The sequence below is a fragment of the Procambarus clarkii genome, chromosome 80 (genome assembly GCF_040958095.1).
Source record: "Procambarus clarkii isolate CNS0578487 chromosome 80, FALCON_Pclarkii_2.0, whole genome shotgun sequence".
Classification (NCBI taxonomy): Eukaryota; Metazoa; Arthropoda; class Malacostraca; order Decapoda; family Cambaridae; genus Procambarus; species Procambarus clarkii.
In genome coordinates this window covers 17,235,801-17,259,210 of record NC_091229.1, presented here as the reverse complement: position 1 = coordinate 17,259,210, position 23,410 = coordinate 17,235,801, and the positions used below count along the sequence as shown (strand labels likewise).

At 44.3% G+C, this 23,410-nt stretch overlaps 1 protein-coding gene across 1 annotated transcript; it reads right to left on the bottom strand.

The window, feature by feature from the left end:
- Positions 1–22,214: 22,214 nt before the first annotated feature.
- On the bottom strand, positions 22,215–23,410 carry LOC138357868 (general transcription factor II-I repeat domain-containing protein 2B-like). The gene is made up of 2 exons (XM_069315029.1): positions 23,027–23,410; positions 22,215–22,990 (listed from the first exon to the last, which is right to left on the bottom strand). The coding sequence occupies exons 1-2, from the start codon at positions 23,307–23,309 to the stop codon at positions 22,311–22,313; spliced, it is 963 nt and encodes a 320-aa protein (XP_069171130.1). The 5' UTR covers positions 23,310–23,410; the 3' UTR covers positions 22,215–22,310.

Here is a 23,410-nt window from a genome sequence, read left to right as displayed (position 1 = left end):
AAATACCCCTTTTTTCACACAAGTTTCCCGAACGTTGTGATCTAGAATTAGCTGGATGTGGTGACGAAAGGTAGAGGTACGCCCTTGATCACAAGGGTGTTATCACAAGGGGATCCAGCTATTTGTGGGACCTCTCACGGACACTCGTTAAGGCAAGTCTGGTGTTTGAATGAAATATTTTCAGGCTAGAGGGGTGTGGAGGGAGTTGTGGATAGACAGACAGACAGACAGACAGACAGACAGACAGACAGACAGACAGACAGACAGACAGACGGTGTTCTCCTCACCGTGGGCAAGGGACAGTACATGCTCTGTGCTGTGATGTCTTTCCTCTGTCTCTCTCTCAAAGGACTTGGTAGTCATGTAATATGTGGACTTGCGTATGGACTTAATTTCTATCCTGGGGTGTGGTGGATAGGTCATACTATCACATGATGGATCAGTATACCCATCCTGGGATGGTGGTGGTGGAGGTGGTGGTGGATAGGTCATACTATCACATGATGGATCAGTATACCCATCCTGGGATGGTGGTGGTGGATAGGTCATACTATCACATGATGGATCAGTATACCCATCCTGGGATGGTGGTGGTGGATAGGTCATACTATCACATGATGGAGCAGTATACCCATCCTAGGGATGGTGGTAGTGGTGGTGGATAGGTCATACTATCACATGATGGATCAGTATACCCATCCTGGGATGGTGGTGGTGGTGGTGGTGGAGGATAGGTCATACTATCACATGATGGATCAGTATACCTATCCTGGGATGGTGGTGGATAGGTTATACTATCACATGATAGATCAATATCCCCATCCTGGGGATGGTGGTAGTGGTGGATAGGTCATATTATCACATACTGTGATGTGACACTATTCTTCCAACCGAGCCATTCACACTTGTGGTAAACTAGTTATATTTAGTTTACCACTACCTACTGTGTACCCAACACCCGTCCTGAGGGTAGAGGAGGGGACATGGTTCGTTTCCATCAGTATAATAATCTCTCCTTTACCTTCCTTAAGCAGTAAGACAACTTGGAGTACTTTCGGTACTCTCTAATAATATGAAATACATTTATACATTTCTCTAACTTCTTTAAATAACTTAAAGTGGTGGTACTTTCCTCTTAATTCAGAGTAAATATTGTCGCCTCTGTCTAGCTTCAGACGTAATTATGTTAAAATTATGTCTTAAAAAAAGAGTTTTAATTAAGGATGATTAGGAACCAATTACAATTAGTGATATTTTCGAGACATTTATGTGTAAGGCAAATAGATTGATGTGAAGACTATTAGCCTATTTGCGTATACACAAGAATAAAGGTAACTGCAGAAGGCCTATTGGCCCATACGAGGCAGCTCCTATTTATAACCACCCAAATCTCATTCATATAGTTGTCTAACCTACCCTTGAAACAATCAAGGGATCCTATTTCTATTACGTTATACGTAACCCGCTTCAAAATTTGAGTCATCTCTGAACATCACCAGTGAACATAGTATAGGAGAGAGGGAGAGGGAGAGAGAGAGAGAGACAGAGAGAGAGAGAGAGCTCACCTTGATCAGACTACCAACCCGTCTTGCGCAAATCTTAATGTAACGCGTAGGAGGATAAGAGGGGGATTAGGACTTGCGATGATACTGGAATCACTAGATATCGGCTGAACAATGTCGTAAATAATCCAATCTGAATGCCAGAGAAGGATCTGCGAGGCATGACTAGTAGGGATCTTAAATCAAACTACGCGTATATGCACGTAATTAGCCACGTATGATACTGGGATTGAAGTCTGGAAGCGTAAGTAACAAGTCTTGTTATTGTAGATCATTATCTGCTCCTTGTTACTTCCCGTTTACATTATGTCGTTCTATTTTGAGCACTGAAATAGAGAATTAACATAAATTTACGTAAATGTATACTGATAAGGATGATAAAGTTCATTTACAAAGGCTAGAAAAGCGAAAAGTAATGACATAACTAAAGTATGTAAACGTGTACAATTTACAACAATGGGATATTAATTGTGTTAAATACATCAACACAAGTTATTTTGAATACATTGGATAAAACTGGATAAGCAGGCGATGAGTCACAATAACGTGGCTGAAGTATGTTGACCAGACCACACACTAGAAATTGAAGGGACGACGACTGGATAAGTTTAGATTTGGAAAAACCCAGATCAGTATGAATTCTTCAAATGGGGTGATATTGGGCGGTGGGAATTAGTGGATTGCTTGAAACGAACATTAGATTTGTTTTCCAACCACAGACGTGGCCAGACATTTACAATGCTAACCAGCCTATATACATTTTCTTCTGTCCTCCATGGACAAGGTTACAGATCTGTTAACCATATAGTTCAGGGATTTGTTGAACAATCAACCACAGAAGGTGATTATAGTGCTTTTAAAAATGTTTATCTAACCTAGATTTACGCAGATTTACGTCTGTCTTATGTAAACAGTGTTCGAGGTGTCTTTTACATAGAGTCATTAATGTGCGTTTACAAAGGTGAAATGTAATTCTGACCATCTTCCACATATCCTCTATACGGGATTAAGATCCTTTTACAAGTCTAGGCTATATAGTTACATCACATACATTGTATAGCTAATGCATTACATAGTCAATCTTGGGTACAAGTCCAATATATCAAGTGTTCCAGTATTCATATATTGTTTACAGAGTTCAGCATACCTCAGCCCAGGAGGGCGAAAGTCAGTCAATATGGGACATTCTACAATATAATGTTCAAGGGAGTGCATGCTTTCCATGCACAAAGTTGACACATGGTGTATTCCGACACTTTCACAAAGTTGACACATGGTGTATTCCGACACTTTCACAAAGTTGACACATGGTGTATTGAACACTTTCACAAAGTTGACACATGGTGTATTGAACACTTTCACAAAGTTGACACATGGTGTATTGAACACTTCCACAAAGTTGACACATGGTGTATTGAACACTTCCACAAAGTTGACACATGGTGTATTGAACACTTTCACAAAGTTGACACATGGTGTATTGGACACTTTCACAAAGTTCACACATGGTGTATTGAACACTTCCACAAAGTTGACACATGGTGTATTGAACACTTCCACAAAGTTGACACATGGTGTATTGGACACTTTCACAAAGTTGACACATTGTGTATTCCGACACTTCCACAAAGTTCACACATGGTGTATTGGACACTTTCACAAAGTTGACACATGGTGTATTGAACACTTTCACAAAGTTGACACATGGTGTACTCGACATTTGGGTTTTGAGAAAGCTGCCAGATACGTCTATATCCCAGGCGTATTCTGGCCACTACAACATCACATTGCCGAGTTCTTGCTCTATTAGTCCCATATATATATATATATATATATATATATATATATATATATATATATATATATATATATATATATATATATATATATATATATATACGAGTGAATTTGCTTGCGTATAAATACGATCCGTCTCCCATTAGGATCAACAGACCTTTTTGCAATATCCTTAATGATGTTAAGTTCCATGGGAGTTCTCTCCCATGGTGGGAACTGGCGACGTTGTCGTCTCTCACGGTGAGGGACCGTGAACCTTCCACAGTCTGAGTTCAGTTCCAGTTTGAGTAACATTTTAGAATAAGGACAGACTTGGGAAGTTCAGTAAGAGGGGTTGTTTGATCTATGACACAAACTTCCGGGTTACAGGACAGTGAAGATGCTTCTATTCACTGCCACACAGGACAGTGAAGATGCTTCTATTCACTGCCACACAGGACAGTGAAGATGCACCTATTCACTGCCACACAGGACAGTGAAGGTGCTCCTATTCACTGTCACACAGGACAGTGAAGATGCACCTATTCACTGTCACACAGGACAGTGAAGGTGCACCTATTCACTGCTACACAGGACAGTGAAGGTGCACTTATTCACTGTCACACAGGACAGTGAAGGTGCACCTATTCACTGCTACACAGGACAGTGAAGGTGCACCTATTCACTGTCACACAGGACAGTGAAGGTGCACCTATTCACTGCTACACAGGACAGTGAAGGTGCACCTATTCACTGCCACACAGGACAGTGAAGGTGCACCTATTCACTGCCACACAGGACAGTGAAGGTGCACCTATTCACTGCCACACAGGACAGTGAAGGTGCACCTATTCACTGCCACACAGGACAGTGAAGATGCTCCTATTCACTGCCACACAGGACAGTGAGGATGTTCCTATTCACTGCCACACAGGACAGCTAAGATGAACCTATTCACTGTCACACAGGACAGTGAAGGTGCACCTATTCACTGCCACACAGGACAGTGAAGGTGCACCTATTCACTGCCACACAGGACAGTGAGGATGTTCCTATTCACTGTCACACAGGACAGTGAAGGTGCACCTATTCACTGTCACACAGGACAGCTAAGATGAACCTATTCACTGCCACACAGGACAGTGAAGATGCACCTATTCACTGCCACACAGGACAGCTAAGATGAACCTATTCACTGTCACACAGGACAGCTAAGATGAACCTATTCACTGCCACACAGGACAGTGAAGATGCACCTATTCACTGCCACACAGGACAGTGAAGATGAACCTATTCACTGCCACACAGGACAGTGAAGATGCTTCTATTCACTGCCACACAGGACAGTGAAGGTGCACCTATTCACTGTCACACAGGACAGTGAGGATGTTCCTATTCACTGTCACACAGGACAGTGAAGATGCTCCTATTCACTGCCACACAGGACAGTGAGGATGTACCTATTCACTGTCACACAGGACAGTGAGGATGTTCCTATTCACTGTCACACAGGACAGTGAAGATGCTCCAATTCACTCCCACACAGGACAGTGAGAATGTTCCTATTCACTGTCACACAGGACAGTGAAGATGCTCCTATTCACTGCCACACAGGACAGTGAAGATGCACCTATTCACTGCCACACAGGACAGTGAGGATGTTCCTATTCACTGCCACACAGGACAGTGAAGATGCTCCTATTCACTGCCACACAGGACAGTGAGGATGTTCCTATTCACTGTCACACAGGACAGTGAAGATGCTCCTATTCACTGCCACACAGGACAGTGAAGATGCACCTATTCACTGCCACACAGGACAGTGAGGATGTTCCTATTCACTGCCACACAGGACAGTGAAGATGCTCCTATTCACTGCCACACAGGACAGTGAAGATGCTCCTATTCACTGCCACACAGGACAGTGAAGATGCACCTATTCACTGCTACACAGGACAGTGAGGATGTTCCTATTCACTGTCACACAGGACAGTGAAGATGCACCTATTCACTGCCACACAGGACAGTGAAGATGCTCCTATTCACTGCCACACAGGACAGTGAGGATGTTCCTATTCACTGTCACACAGGACAGTGAAGATGCACCTATTCACTGCCACACAGGACAGTGAAGATGCACCTATTCACTGCTACACAGGACAGTGAGGATGTTCCTATTCACTGTCACACAGGACAGTGAAGATGCACCTATTCACTGCCACACAGGACAGTGAAGATGCTCCTATTCACTGCCACACAGGACAGTGAGGATGTTCCTATTCACTGTCACACAGGACAGTGAAGATGCACCTATTCACTGCCACACAGGACAGTGAAGATGCACCTATTCACTGCCATACAGGACAGTGAACATGCTCCTATTCACTGTCACACAGGACAGTGAAGATGCTTCTATTCACTGCCACACAGGACAGTGAAGATTCACCTATTCACTGCCACACAGGACAGTGAAGGTGCACCTATTCACTGTCACACAGGACAGTGAAGATGCACCTATTCACTGCCACACAGGACAGTGAAGATGCTCCTATTCACTGCCACACAGGACAGTGAAGATGAACCTATTCACTGCTACACAGGACAGTGAAGGTGCACCTATTCACTGCCACACAGGACAGTGAAGATGCACCTATTCACTGCCACACAGGACAGTGAAGATGCTTCAATTCACTGCCACACAGGACAGTGAAGATGCACCTATTTACAGCCACAGGACAGTGAAGATGCACCTATTCACTGCTACACAGGACAGTGAAGGTGCACCTATTCACTGCCACACAGGACAGTGAAGATGCTTCTATTCACTGCCACACAGGACAGTGAAGATGCTTCTATTCACTGCTATACAGTACAGTGAAGATGCTTCTATTCACTGCCATACAGTACAGTGAAGATGCTTCTATTCACTGCTACACAGGACAGTGAAGGTGCACCTATTCACTGCCACACAGGACAGTGAAGATCAAACAAAAGACATACGCTCTAGCTTACGAGATGTAACAAATATTAACATTTGCGAGAATTAAAAAGCAACTTCGCCCAATCTTAAGCAATTCAATGGTGTAATTTGGCTCTGGCAAGACGAGGGAGCTCATCTTAAAAGATTCCCCTAAGATAATAAGTTTTTTACAATTCCAAAATGGGCAAGAAATATCGGGTAGATTAAAATAGGATGTCATCCATGACACAGGTCTTGAGATATTTTAACGGTTTGGTGTTCAGTGTTGACGTGAACGTCGTACAAGATCGTCTCAGAGGTTAGTGACTGGCAGCCTCGTTGGGTTGTTAGATGTGCTAGCAAACAAGGTGGTTTACCACTACATCACATTGGTGAATTCGACCTGCTTTTATTACAAAAGTTGATTCAACAATTGTTACAGCTTTTATTATGCAGCTTTGAGATCTTTGAACAATTCTGTATCCCAATAATTTGGGAGAGGTCAAACCCACAGTCGCTATTTTCATCCTTGTGAAATTCATTTGTCAATCACTTGACAATCTCATGCTCTCCACGACAACAATCACTTGACAATCTCATGCTCTCCACGACAACAATCACCCAACAATCTCATGCTCTCCACGACAACAATCACCCAACAATCTCATGCTCTCCACGACAACAATCACCCAACAATCTCATGCTCTCCACGACAACAATCACCCAACAATCTCATGCTCTCCACGACAACAATCACCCAACACTCTCAGGCTCTCCACGACAACAATCACCCAACAATCTCATGCTATCCACGACAACAATCACCCAACAATCTCATGCTCTCCACAACAACAATCACCCAACAATCTCATGCTCTCCACGACAACAATCACCCAACAATCTCATGCTCTCCACGACAACAATCACCCAACAATCTCATGCTCTCCACAACAACAATCACCCAACAATCTCATGCTCTCCACGACAACAATCACCCAACAATCTCATGCTCTCCATGACAACAATCACCCAACAATCTCATGCTCTCCACGACAACAATCACCTTTCGTTAAATATTACGAGATCTTTCGGAAATTGAGTGTGTTGTGATATATAAAAGTCGCTGTGGACTTTTGTAGTTGGGACTAATTGGTCTAAAACAGTCATATATTGGACGACGGAGCTGTTGGGTGTAGGTAACTTACAATCACCATCCAAGTCATGTTACTATTATCACCATCATCATCGCACCATCACTGCATTTTCCTCGACTGTCAGAAAGCATTTGGCAGTGTACCCCATGAGAGACTGGTGTCCAAGATGGGGAAGCAGACTGGAAAGCATTTGACAGTGTACCCCATGAGAGACTGGTGTCCAAGATGGGGAAGCAGACTGGAAAGCATTTGACAGTGTACCCCATGAGAGACTGGTGTCCAAGATGGGGAAGCAGACTGGAAAGCATTTGACAGTGTACCCCATGAGAGACTGGTGTCCAAAATGGGGAAGCAGACTGGAAAGCATTTGACAGTGTACCCCATGAGAGACTGGTGTCCAAGATGGGGAAGTAGACTGGGGTAACTGGGGAAAACACTGAACTGGGTCAGTGTTTTCAGTGTACTGGGAGTACCTGTAGGACAGAAAACAGAGAGTCACAGTCAGAGAGAAGGTTCCAAGCTGGAGGAGTGTAACAAGTGGGGTTATCTTGAGGTTATCTTGAGATGATTTCGGGGCTTTTTAGTGTCCCCGCGGCCCGGTCCTCGACCAGGCCTCTACCCCCAGGAAGCAGCCCGTGGCAGCTGTCTAACTCCTAGGCACCTATTTACTGCTAGGTAACAGGGGCATAGGGTGAAAGAAACTCTGTCCATTGTTTCTCGCCGGCGCCTGGGATCGAACCCAGGACCACAGGATCACAAGTCCAGTGTGCTGTCCGCTCGGCCGACCGGCTAAGAAACATTTTGCCCATTTGTCTCCGCCTCCACCGGGGATTGAACCCGGAACCTCAGGATTACGAATCCGAAGTGCTTGTCCACCCAGCCGTCAGAGGTCCCACATGGCTCTATCCTGAGACCACTGCTGTTCCTAATTTATGTGAAAGACCCGCTCGAGGGAGTGAGCTCAGACATATCAGTGCTTGCAGACGAAACAAAGCTGATGAGGAATGTAGAAACAGAGGAGGACTGCAGAAAGTTACAGGAAAACCTTGACAAACTGCAGGAATGGTCAAACAAATGGTTACTGGAATTGAATCCCAACAAGTGTAAGGTAATGCAGATGAGAAGGGAAGAGAGGAGACCAAAAGCCATTTATACCATACGAGGGAAGGCAGCTACAGGAATCATAAAGAGAGAAGGATCTGTGAGTGGATATACACTAGAGCCACACATAAACAGGATAACATCGGCAGCATCTGAGACGCTGGCAGATATAAGAACATCGTTAAAGAAGCTGAATCAGGACTCCTTCAAAGCAATAGAATACGCATCACCGGTATGGAATCCACACCTGGTGAAACATAAAGCCAAAATTGAACAAATACAAATACTTTGCAACGGAGCTAAGAGGGCAAAGCTACAAAGACAGGCTATTGTAACTAAATATCACCACCCTAGAAGTTGTTGTTAAAGATTGGCTACCTGGAACAAAAAGTTCCAAGTAACACGGGCTATGGTGAGCCCGTAAAAACCCTAGAGGATTGAAAGAATAAGAAAGGATATGATCACAACATACAAGATACTAAGGAGAATAGATAAGGCGGACAAGGGTAGCCTCTTCAGCCTGAGAGAAGCATGACAAGAGGACACAGGTGGAAGCTTTAAACACAAATGAGCCGAAGGGCCTTAAGCCAGTACTCGTACCCTGTATGGGGAGTTATCTTGAGGTTATCTTGAGATGATTTCGGGGCTTTTTTTAGTGTCCCCGCGTCCCGGTCCTCGACCAGGCCTCCACCCCCAGGAAGCAGCCTGTGACACCTGACTAACACCCAGGTACCTAATTTACTGCTAGGTAACAGGGACATAGGGGGAAAGAAACTCTGCCCATTGTTTCTCGCCGGCGCCTGGAATCGAACCCAGGACCACAAGTCCCGCGTGCTGTCAGCTCGGCCGACCGACCCCCGAAGTTAACAAGTGGAATGCTCTAAGAGAGGAAGTTTTGGAAGCCACCTCAATCCACAACATTCAGGCCCCATTCCACAACATTCAGGCCCCATTCCACAAAGAATTACAAATAATAGTTAAACTGGAACACAACCGGTACAACAAAGCCATTACAACCCTGCGAACACCCAACGTAACGGGCCCTGCAGTTACGTTGTTACAACATCTCACAAAAGATGTTACATCTTGGCATAACGTGACGTTAGAAGGTTGTTTATACAACGTGTTCGAACATTGCAGCAACGTTGTAGTTTGGTCGTGTGTGTGTAGCGGTAAGCGGACACAACACACCACGACGAAACTACAACGTTTCTACAACATTCGAACAAGATTCAACACCCAACAAGTTGTAAAAACGTTCTAATACATCATAAAAACCTTTTTAACAAGATGTAACAACTTTAACACAACTTGTAAATCTGTAAATCCAACTTTATGTTTGTAACTCATCTTCTATCTCTGTACTTTAACCTGAATAAAAATTTGAATTTGAATTTGAAACAAGCGTTAAATAGGGTCAGTTACATTGTGTCTGTGTGTAGGGAAGGAGCAATAGGCCTAACTGACCCGTAGACACTGATAGACAGGTCTTGATAGATAGATCTTGATAGATAGGGTTATCTTAAGATGATTTCGGGGCTTTTTAGTGTCCCCGCGGCCCGGATTTCGACCAGGCCTCCACCCGCAGGAAGCAGCCCGTGACAGCTGACTAACACCCAGGTACCTATTTTACTGATAGGTAACAGGGGCATAGGGTGGTTATCTTGAGGTTATCTTGAGATGATTTCGGGGCTTTAGGTGTCCCTGCGGCCCGGTCCTCGACCAGGCCTCCACCCCCAGGAAGCAGCCCGTGACAGCTGACTAACACCTAGGTACCTATTTTACCACTAGGTAACAGGGGCATAGGGTGGTTATCTTGAGATGATTTCGGGGCTTTAGGTGTCCCCGCGGCCCGGTCCTCGACCAGGCCTCCACCCCCAGGAAGCAGCCCGTGACTGCTGACTAACACCCAGGTACCTATTTTACTGCTAGGTAACAGGGGGCATATGGTGAAAGAAATTCAATGTTTCTCGCCGGCGCCTGGGATCGAACCCCAGGACCACAGGATCACAAGTGCAGCGTGCTGTCCGCTCGGCCGACCGGCTCCCGATAGATAAGGACCAGTGCCGCAGGAGAGAGATGACTAACTTCAATGCCGGAAATACTCACTGAGACAGCAGACGGAGGAGGTGGTTCCGGTAGTAGATAAGGGAGAGAGATATGAGGAGAGCGAGGGTCGTTAAGGAGGCGGTCAAGACCTGTGAGGGTCAGCCGGGCTTCCGTTACTCACTGTTACTCACAGTGGCTCCTTGTAATCTTCCCCTCCTCCTCCTTTGGATTGAAATGAGTCAAAATTCCTACCACTCAGTTTACCTGTTTAAGTTACTCATGACATGTAGAACTGAGTTACCTGAGTTACTCATGCGTGGTAGGGCTGAGTTACGGGTGAGTGGGTTAGCTGAGTTACTTAACTCTCATTTACAAGTAATCGACACACTGAATCACTCATGCATAAGTGATTGGCACTCTGAATCATTCATACACAAGTGATTGGCACTCTGAATCATTCATACACAAGTGATTGGCATTCTGAATCATTTATACACAAGTGATTGGCATTCTGAATCATTCATACACACAAGTGATTGGCACTGAATCATTCATACATAAGTGATTGGCACTGAATCATTCATACACAAGTGATTGGCACTCTGAATCATTCATACACAAGTGATTGGCATTCTGAATCATTCATACACACAAGTGATTGGCACTCTGTATCACTCAAACACAAGTGATTGGCACTCTGAATCATTCATACATAAGTGATTGGCACTCTGAATCATTCATACACACAAGTGATTGGCACTCTGTATCATTCATACACAAGTGATTGGCACTGAATCATTCATACACACAAGGGATTGGCACTCTGAATCATTCATAATCACAAGTGATTGGCACTCTGAATCCCTCATACACAAGCGATTAGCACTCTGAATCCCTCATACACAAGCGATTGGCACTCATACGTGGATTGTGTCATCCATCTGTATACAAAAGGTCTCTGATGTACTTGTGCCTCTTCTGCCCTGGTTGCGTGACATATAATGCTTGAATTGCGTCACATATGTTGCTTGAGTTGCGTCACATGTGCTTGAGTTGCGTCACATGTGCTTGAGTTGCGTCACATGTGCTTGAGTTGCGTCACATGTGCTTGAGTTGCGTCACATGTGCTTGAGTTGCGTCACATGTGCTTGAGTTGCGTTCAGTGCTGCTTGGGTTGTGTTACATCTTAGTTTATATTTTTGTTTGTAAATTTGCCCCGAGGAGCGAGTTCGCTGTGGTCACTCATCCTGTGAGTGACCACACCGCCATAGTGACAGTATTGGGCAGCGCCACTCATCCTGTGAGTGAACACACCGCCATAGTGACAGTATTGGGCAGCGCCACTCATCCTGTGAGTGACCACACCGCCATAGTGACAGTATTGGGCAGCGCCACTCATCCTGTGAGTGGACACACCGCCATAGTGACAGTATTGGGCAGCGCCACTCATCCTGTGAGTGGACACACCGCCATAGTGACAGTATTGGGCAGTGCCACTCATCCTGTGAGTGGACACACCGCCATAGTGACAGTATTGGGCAGCGCCACTCATCCTGTGAGTGAACACACCGCCATAGTGACAGTATTGGGCAGCGCCACTCATCCTGTGAGTGGACACACCGCCATAGTGACAGTATTGGGCAGCGCCACTCATCCTGTGAGTGACCACACCGCCATAGTGACAGTATTGGGCAGCGCCACTCATCCTGTGAGTGAACACACCGCCATAGTGACAGTATTGGGCAGCGCCACTCATCCTGTGAGTGGACACACCGCCATAGTGACAGTATTGGGCAGCGCCACTCATCCTGTGAGTGGACACACCGCCATAGTGACAGTATTGGGCAGCGCCACTCATCCTGTGAGTGGACACACCGCCATAGTGACAGTATTGGGCAGCGTCACTCATCCTGTGAGTGGACACACCGCCATAGTGACAGTATTGGGTAGCGCCACTCATCCTGTGAGTGAACACACCGCCACAGTGACAGTATTGGGCAGCGCCACTCATCCTGTGAGTGGACACACCGCCATAGTGACAGTATTGGGCAGCGTCACTCATCCTGTGAGTGGACACACCGCCATAGTGACAGTATTGGGCAGCGCCACTCATCCTGTGAGTGGACACACCGCCATAGTGACAGTATTGGGCAGCGTCACTCATCCTGTGAGTGGACACACCGCCATAGTGACAGTATTGGGCAGCGCCACTCATCCTGTGAGTGGACACACCGCCATAGTGACAGTATTGGGCAGCGTCACTCATCCTGTGAGTGGACACACCGCCATAGTGACAGTATTGGGCAGCGCCACTCATCCTGTGAGTGGACACCGCCATAGTGACAGTATTGGGCAGCGTCACTCATCCTGTGAGTGGACACACCGCCATAGTGACAGTATTGGGCAGCGCCACTCATCCTGTGAGTGGACACACCGCCATAGTGACAGTATTGGGCAGCGTCACTCATCCTGTGAGTGGACACACCGCCATAGTGACAGTATTGGGCAGCGCCACTCATCCTGTGAGTGGACACACCGCCATAGTGACAGTATTGGGCAGCGCCACTCATCCTGTGAGTGGACACACCGCCATAGTGACAGTATTGGGCAGCGTCACTCATCCTGTGAGTGGACACACCGCCATAGTGACAGTATTGGGCAGCGCCACTCATCCTGTGAGTGGACACACCGCCATAGTGACAGTATTGGGCAGCGCCACTCATCCTGTGAGTGGACACACCGCCATAGTGACAGTATTGGGCAGCGCCACTCACCCTGTGAGTGGACACACCGCCATAGTGACAGAATTGGGCAGCGTCACTCATCCTGTGAGTGGACACACCGCCATAGTGACAGTATTGGGCAGCGCCACTCATCCTGTGAGTGAATATAACGCTATAGTGACAGTATTGGGCACCGTTGTAACATTCTTGGGTCGATTGCGTCATTTCTGGGTCAATTGCGTCATTCCTGGATCGATTGCGTCATTTCTGGGTCAATTGCGTCATTCCTGGATCGACTGCGTCATTCCTGGGTCGATTGCGTCATTCCTGGATCGACTGCGTCATTCCTGGGTCAATTGCGTCATTCCTGGATCGATTGCGTCATTTCTGGGTCAATTGCGTCATTCCTGGATCGACTGCGTCATTCCTGGGTCGATTGCGTCATTCCTGGATCGACTGCGTCATTCCTGGGTCAATTGCGTCATTCCTGGGTCAATTGCGTCATTCCTGAGTCAATTGCGTCATTCCTGGGTCGATTGCGTCATTCTTGGGTCAATTGCGTCATTCCTGGGTCAATTGCGTCATTCCTGGATCAATTGCGTCATTCCTGGGTCGATTGCGTCATTCCTGGGTCGATTGCGTCATTTCTGGGTCGATTGCGTCATTTCTGGGTCGGTTGCGTCATTTCTGGGTCGATTGCGTCATTCCTGGGTCGATTGCGACATTCCTGGGTCGATTGCGACATTCCTGGGTCGATTGCGACATTCCTGGGTCGATTGCGACATTCCTGGGTCGATTGCGACATTCCTGGGTCGATTGCGACATTCCTGGGTCGATTGCGACATTCCTGGGTCGATTGCGACATTCCTGGGTCGATTGCGACATTCCTGGGTCGATTGCATCATTCCTGGTTCACTTGCGTCATTCCGCTTATCAATCCCGGCCAATATCAACAAATTTATCATCAGGCCGTTATGACTGGACATATTTCTAGCCGTGACTTGTTTCACCGTATCTCTCACTGTGTTCCATTATATCTTTCACTGTTTCAATATATTTTTCACTGTCTCACTATATTTTTCACTGTCTGTTTCTCTTTAAGTATCAGTTTAATATTATTATCCTTAAATTATACTTTAGGTATATTTTTGTTTGCACCAACACCATTGGGGTGTCTTACTTTAAATATAAAGACAATGTACCTATTCCCTTGTGCTCTAGTATCGTATATAATCATATATGGTCTGGCTGTCACGCGGGTTATATGTGGAAAGTTCTGGGAAACTTGGAAATATGTCAGATATAAAAGAAGAGAAATCCCGCCAACCACACACACCGAAACTACGACGTTGGTACAACGTTCGAACAAGTTTTAACACCACCTAACCAGTTATAACAACCAATATAGCAAGTTGTAACAACGTTCTAATACGTCATAAACACGTTAAGCCAAGATGTAACAACTTTATTACAAGTTGCAACAAGCGGAATATAGAGACAGTTTCGGTTTGTGTTTCCAGGGAGATTAATGGCTGGGACACGACGAACTGGCAGTACACAGCTCTAATTACAGAACAGACATCAACGAACTCTGCATCTACGGGCTCACCATAGCCTGTGCTACTTGGAACTTTGTTCCAGGTAGCAAATCTTTAACAACAACAACAAACTCTGCATCCACTGTCAGGTGTCTGAGACAATCGAACACTGATCACTGACAGTGCAACCCGTTCTCGCACTTGCTTTATAGTCAATATTGGCTTATTTAATAAGTGCATATGTGACATACTAATTGATTGTGAATATTTTAGTTTACCTTGAAAAGCTTCATAGAAAACACCGACCTCACCTAACCTTCTTAGTATGTTAAGATAAGCATCTTATTGCTTCTTAATTACAATTATTACTTAACCTATACCGTTGATAGGTTAAGTAATAATTGTAAATAAGAAGCAATAAGATGCTTATCTTAACATACTAAGAAGGTTAGGTGAGGTCGGTGTTTTCCATGAAGCTTTTCAAGGTAAACTAAAATATTCACAATCAATTAGTATGTCACATATGCACTTATTAAATAAGCCAATATTGACTGTACGCAAGTGCGAGAACGGGTTGGACAGTGTAGTCTTCACTGTTTCCGACTTCATAGTGCCAGAGAAAACTTCAAACAAGTACTTATCTCACTTAAAATACCTTTTACCATTGGGCATATATTAGAAGGATTTTTTCAGGGAAATTCCTGCGCCCTAAGCCTCTGGCTGGCCCACTGCCTGGGCCCTAAGCCTCTGGCTGGCCCACTGCGCGGGCCCTAAGCCTCTGGCTGGCCTACTGCGCGGGCCCTAAGCCTCTGGCTGGCCCACTGCGCGGGCCCTAAGCCTCTGGCTGGCCCACTGCGCGGGCCCTAAGCCTCTGGCTGGCCTACTGCGCGGGCCCTAAGCCTCTGGCTGGCCTACTGCGCGGGCCCTAAGCCTCTGGCTGGCCCACTAAGTGTTGCTTGTTTCTGTTTTACTTGGGCGGAGTGTGAGTATTTATGACTCGTATGGTCGCTTCAGTAAGATTTTGTCCCATGTGTTTAACAACTTCTTCTGCTCTGTTGAATCTAAGATGAAATCTTAATGGGTTTGTAACTGTGCACTGTGTTAGATAATGTTCCAGTGGTCTGTTGTGGCTATAACTGTGCACTGTGTTAGATAATGTTCCAGTGGTCTACACACAGAAATCACAATTGCTTGATGCATCAAATGAACAGATCCACAAGGGCCGTGAAGAGGATTCGAACCTGCGTCCGAGAGCATCCCAGACGCTGCCATAATCGACTGAGCTACGACATGGTCAAAAGGAGTGGAAACCGAAGTTCTACTGAACTTACTGGATCCTGCAGCCTCTCCGAGGCACAAACCAGGGTTTTACACAACTCCCCCCTTCACCCGAGCTATGTCAATAGGCCGTTCTCCCTCTTCAAATCCTCGTCACGGCCCTTGTGGATTTGTTCCAGTGGTCTGTTGTGGTTGTAACTGTGCACTGTGTTTCATAATGTTTCAGTGGTCTGTTGTGGTTGTAACTGTGCACTGTGTTTCATAATGTTTCAGTGGTCTGTTGTGGTTGTAACTGTGCACTGTGTTTCATAATGTTCCAGTGGTCTGTTGTGGTTGTAACTGTGCACTGTGTTTCATAATGTTTCAGTGGTCTGTTGTGGTTGTAACTGTTCACTGTGTTAGATAATGTTCCAGTGGTCTGTCGGGCATTTCTCCACAGTGTTGACATTTCCTCTCATCTTCCGGAACCTGTAAGCCTATTTCCCATGCACATGGGTATCCAAGCCTGATGCGATGTAAGTGTACTTCTGTTGCTCTACTGCTCCCTTTCATCAAACTAAGTGGTTCGTAGTTGGTTGAATTCTTGTACCAAGCCGCAGATCCTGATGTTGTAACTGCTGTGTTGTGGTCACTGTACATCATATGCAATGCTCAGTTTCTAATTCCTTTCTTTATATGTTAGACTCTGTGGTATATAAATGTGTACATTTCTTCTCTTAGTTGCAAGTTTTGCAGCTTCGTCTGCAATGTCATTTCCTATTATTCCCACATGACTTGGCACCTAGCTGATAAGTACCCGTCGACCTTGTCGTTTGAGTGTTTGCATTAATGATATGACATTTGTTATCAGATGGATGTTATCACATATGTGTTCTTGTTGCAAAGTTTCAATGGCAGTTCTCGAATCTATATGTATGATAACATGTTGTCGGTGTTCAGCAAGAGCATGTTCCAAAGTCTTTTGAATGGCTAGCATCTCTGAACAAATCCACAAGGGCCGTGACGAGGATTCGAACCTGCGTCTGAGAGCATCCCAGACGCTGCCTTAATCGACTGAGCTACGACATAGTCTACGACATCAATTTGTTCATTGATGCATTACGCAATTGTGATTTCTGTGTGTAGTGGCTAGCATATCTGTTTGTAAAGTTGAACACCCATTTGAGAGTCTGTTTACAGAGTTTGAGGTGACCTCTCGTTACAGGGAAAATATAAAATAGTCAAAGCCCTGGGTAAATATCTCCAGTCGAGCAACAAACTGGGTCATATTTGACCCGCGCCACATGTATACCTGGCGCCAACAATGACCCGCGCCACATGTATACCTGGCGCCAACAATGACCCGCGCCACATGTATACCTGGCGCCAACAATGACCCGCGCCACATGTATACCTGGCGCCAACAATGACCCGCGCCACATGTATACCTGGCGCCAACAATGACCCGGGCCACATGTATACCTGGCGCCAACAATGACCCGCGCCACATGTATACCTGGCGCCAACAATGACCCGCGCCACATGTATACCTGGCGCCAACAATGACCCGCACCACATGTATACCTGGCGCCAACAACAGCCAAACACAGAAAACACATGCAGGCGATGAGTCACAATAACGTGGCTGAAGTATGTTGACCAGACCACACACTAGAAGGTGAAGGGACGACGACGACGTTTCGGTCCGTCCTGGACCGAGAATGGCCCAGGATAATACGATTTGGTTGGGGCAGCATTATATTCTTTAATTGGTTAGTTTCCCCTTGATTTTTTTTAAGTAGGATGGGCCTTATAATTTTCTGATTAACTGTTGACTGATTCTTTCTTTATTATGCACCCCATACCCATTCAGTGGATGGTGGGGGAGAGGGTTACAGAGGCACATAATGGGTTCAGGAACTGTACCACATAGTTCATTTAGCTAACCAAGTGCCAATCTTTTGAACCTAATCACACAATTGTTAATGTTACATACACATGAACACACACATATATATATATATATATATATATATATATATATATATATATATATATATATATATATATATATATATATATATATATATATATATATATATATGTTAGTAAGGAACAGCCCTTGTAGTGATAATTGCGTCATTTATAAAATACCTTGTAAGGAATGTAATAAGTTCTATGTCGGGCAAACATCTAAAGATTTAAAATGTAGAATATCGCAACATAAATACTCTGTAAAACATGGCCAATTGTCTAATGCTTTGTTTGTGCATTTGTCAGAAAAAGCTCACCAAATTGATTGGGAGAGTGCTTCTTCAATAACAAATTGTAAAAGCACCTATAACAGAAACATAATTGAATCTGCTTTGATACAGATCACCAAAGAAAGTAATTTGAATATTAGCAGTGGTCTATATAACTTAGATCCATTTCTAATAGATCAGCTAAAGGGCGATTTAAGTAGAATCATTGAAAAACATTTGTCTCACTAATTTATTGTATATATTTACTTCTTTATGTTATAATTACCTATATATTATGCTTGTATGTCTGCTGTATCAGATGGGCCATTGTGCTACATCGGATGTGCCAATTGGGTGCATCTGATGGGCCAATGGGCCTTCTGCGTTGTCCAAGTATTGTACCTCACCTTACTTCACCACTCCTTCCTGCCTATTTATACCCATCACTCGATCTGTAAAATGACCTTCTGAAGATGTATTTAATATACGAAAGTACTTAAGGAAATTTCCTGTTTCATTTTTCCTCCGTGGTCTGACATATATATATATATATATATATATATATATATATATATATATATATATAATATTAGTATATTTTGGTAGCAGTCTTTCTTGAAAACATATGTTGTTGAATATGACCGAAAGAGTAAGTTTAATAATTCTAACACAAATCTTCTCAATATTTCTTACGTTCTTCTTCACTGTAGACGGTAATTGATAAATTAACTCTCCAAAAATCATTCTTTATTCCTGGTCTGACGCCTGAACGCGTTTCGTAATGCTTACTACATTTTCAAAGATTTAGTTTACTCATAAAATACAGCGATACATATACTCGTTTTGGGTGAGGTGACAAAGCTATGACAGAACACGAAACAATGGGTGTGAGAACATAAGAATGGAAGTAACTGCAGAAGGCCTATTGGCCCATACTTCCTCTTGCTGCTTCTATATTGGTTCGGGGTCTTGAAGTGGGTAGAATATAGTTGTGCATTAATTGGCTGTTGATTGCTGGTGTTGACTTTTTGACGATGTACTCACCTAATTGTGCTTGCGGGGGTTGAGCTTTGTCTCTTTGGTCCCGCCTCTCAACTGAGGCATGTAGTGCCAGGGAGAGTGGGAAATGAGCAAGTGGATCTCTCCCTGCTGGACACCGTCTGCGGAAACTACTTCATTCTCCCCAAACAACAGTGGCTGTTCCGCACTGTATCCTGCTGAAGCGTCCGGTTAGGCTAAGTTAGATTCGCTTAAAGAATTGCGATGCCGTAGAACTGCCATAAGTTTTGGCCCTTTTCTGAGTAGGGGCCTAAGACCTGAGACACATGTACCTCTTCTACGTCATTGCTGCTCCATGAACAAACCTAACCTAACCTAACCTAACCTAACCTCAACGGATACCTGATCAACCAGGCTGTGACTCATACGTCAGGCTGCGAGCAGCCGCGTCCAACAGCCTGGTTGATCAGTCCAGCAACCAGGAGGCCTGGTCGACGACCGGGCCGCGGGGACGCTAAGCCCCGGAAGCACCTCAAGGTAACCTCAAGGTAACCTCAAGGTAACCTTAACCAACCTATCCCTAAACTAACCTAACCCAACCTAACCCATCCTAACCTAACCTAACCTTAACCAAGCTATCCCTAAACTAAGCTAACCCAACCTAACCCATGCTAACCTAAATGTTAAGATGGTTAACGTATCCTATTGTAACCTGACCTCCCCTAACCTATCCAATCCTAACCTATCCTATCACATCCTAACGTAACCAAATTTAAACAAGGGATAAAATGTTATGTTAAATATATGGTATACACGAGAGGTGACGTCATTATGACGTCACATGGGGTGGGGTTTGTGGCCATGAGGCGGGGTGGGGGCGGGGTGGGGTTGGGGTGGGGGCGGGACCGGATGCCTGCGGCCCACAGGTCAGGCCGGCAGCAACATGGCGGACACCAACCCAGAATGTTGTGTTTTTGTTGAGCGGAGGCTTGCTGCGTGTGTCTGGGCGGGCTGACGTAGGTGTGGGGGGCGGCCCTGTGGGTGGTGGGGGGCGGGGGCCAGCAAGGAGGGGGGGGGGGGAGGTAGAGGGGGGGCGAGGGGTGGGGGGGGAGGAAGTTGAGTGACTGTTGCTCATCAGATATGGCGAGAGGACATGAAGGTATGATTCGCAAGTACTCACCTAGTTGTGCTTGCGGGGGTTGAGCTCTGGCTCTTTGGTCCCGCCTCTCAACTGTCAATCAACTGGTGTTGATTGACGGTTGACTCATCAACCGTCAACATCAACATCATGTTGAGTGACACATCAGCTCCTGAGCCTACTGGGCTCTATCATATCTACACTTGAAACTGTGTATGGAGTCAGCCTCCACCACATCACTGCCTAATGCATTCCATCTGTTAACTACTCTGACACTGAAAAAGTTCTTTCTAACGTCCCTGTGGCTCATATGGGTACTCAATTTCCACCTGTGTCCTCCTTGTTCGCGTACCACCAGTGTTAAACAGTTTATCCTTATGTACCCTGTCGATTCCTCTGAGAATTTTGTAGGTTGTGATCATGTTTCCCCTTACTCTTCTGTCTTCCAGTGTCGTAAGGTGCATTTCCCGCAGCCTTTCTTCGTAACTCATGCCTCTTAGTTCAGGGACTAGTCTAGTGGCATACCTCTGAACTTTTTCCAGCTTCGTCTGGTGCTTGACAAGGTACGGGCTCCATGCTGGGGCCGCATACTCCAGGATTGGTCTTACATATGTGGTGTACAAGATTCTGAATGATTCCTTACACAGGTTCCTGAACGCTGTTCTGATGTTAGCCAGCCTCGCATACGCCGCAGATGTTATTATTTTTATGTGGGATTCAGGAGACAGGTTTGGTGTGATATCAACTCCTAGATCTTTCTCTCTGTCCGTTTCATGAAGGACTTCATCTCCCACTCGGTATCCTGTGTTTGGCCTCCTGTTTCCACCGCCTAGTTTAATTACCTTACATTTACTTGGGTTGAACTTTAGTAGCCATTTGTTGGACCATTCATTTAGTTTGGTTAGGTCATCTTGTAGCCTCATACTATCTTTCTCTTAATCCTCCTCATAATTTTTGCATCATCAGCAAACAATGAGAGGAACGATTCTTTACCCTCTGGGAAATCATTTACATATATCAGAAACAGTATAGGTCCAAGGACTGACCCCTGCGGGACTCCACTCGTAACGTCACGTCATTCTGAGACCTCGCCCCTTACAGTGACTCACTGTCTTCTGTTGCTTAGGTACTGTGTGTCTCACCATAGATGTAAAGTGCCTTGTATAGTGACTGTTGTGAGCCTCTTGTTGAATCAATTTTGATATAAACAATATTATTGATATGTATATGTATTTGGTAAATGATTATATATATATATATATATATATATATATATATATATATATATATATATATATATATATATATATATATATATATGTATATATATATATATATATATATATATATATATATAATATATATATATATATATATATATATATATATATATATATATATATATATATATATATATATATAATATATATAATCCGTCCTCCCCTCTCCCTCTTGTACTTACTTCTGCCTCCAGACTAAGACGGAACCACACTTCCCCTCGCTCAATGGCCTGTCCCCAGCTCCTAGGCCTTAGGCCTTCAAACTACTCACTACTATGGGCTGTCTGTGGCCCTCGTTTGACTACACCAGGGGTCTCCAAACTTGTCAATGTAAGCGCCACATTATATATTTACCATATATATGCGGGCCGGAGGAATAAAAAATGAAAAAAAAAAACAAAAAAAAATCAGTGCCAGTAATTTAATTTTCTCAAATATTAAAGTATAAACATGGAAAAATTAAAACATATCTTTTTGGAAAAAATCAGGGTAAACTAAATAGATTCCTGCCTTTAGTTTTATGCAACCAAATTAGTGTGACGAATGATACTGTCGTTTTGACTTCAAAATTTCATTAAAATCTGGTTCCAGATTAGATGAGCCAATTGTAAGAATTGATTTCAAGTGATCATCAGACAAATTTGCTCGATAGTTAGATTTCACATACTTCATTTTGGAAAAAGTTTGTTCACACAAGTATGTTGAACCAAAAATGGACACAAAACTACAAGCAAACTTTATCAAATTTGGAAACTGATCTGGCTGCAGGCATTTATAAAACTCAATCAGATTTCCTTCTCTATACTTATCTTTCAGTCTGTCATCTGCCTGGAGATCAATAATTTCCATTTGAAATTGAGTTGGAAGATTTTCAGCATTGCAGTCAAATGGATTATGAAAGAACCTGATTTCATTTGCTTTGGCATCAAGGTCAGCAAATCGCTTCTGAAACTGTTTTTTCAAATCTGAAATTATTTCATTTGCAAATGAAAAAGGAAATTCAACTTTACTTTCTGCATGAAATTTTTCACAACATGGAAAATGAGCAAAATTCTTAACCTTCACCTGGCCTTCAAGTAGCGCAAGTTTTGCTCTGAATGCCTTGACATGAACAAAGTAGTCACTGATCAAATTTGTTTTGCCTTGCAATTTCAGGTTCAAGTTATTCATATGACCTGTCATATTCATATGACCTGTCATATTCATATGACCTGTCATATTCATATGACCTGTCATATTCATATGACCTGTCATATCTGCAAAAAATGCCAATTTCCAAATCCATTCACATTCTGATAATAATGGCTGAGGTTTATTTTTCTCTGTGAGAAATAAATCAATTTCTAATCTGAGCTCAAAGAAATGCAGCAAAACCTTTCCACAACTAAGCCATCTAACTGCTGTATAATAAGGCAAGTTAACAAACTCCGCATCAATTTCTTTCAAGAAATCACGGAACTGGCGATGGTTGAGTGCATGAGATCTAATGAAATTAACCACAGAAACAACAGGTTTCATGACACAAGACATATCAACATATTTTAGGCACAATGCTTGTTGATGGATAAGGCAATGCAGAAAAATGGGTTTTGAGAATCCTCCAACCTCACAAGCTGTTGTAATTTGCCCAA

What these genes read in the sequence shown, in the direction of transcription:
- LOC138357868 (XM_069315029.1), bottom strand. Translation starts at nt 23,309, where the DNA reads ATGTCTTGTGTCATGAAACCTGTTGTTTCTGTGGTTAATTTCATTAGA. An exon ending in ATTTTTTGCAGATATGACAG is followed by an intron (nt 22,991 to 23,026) that starts GTCATATGAATA and finishes TGAATATGACAG; the next exon opens with GTCATATGAATATGACAGGT.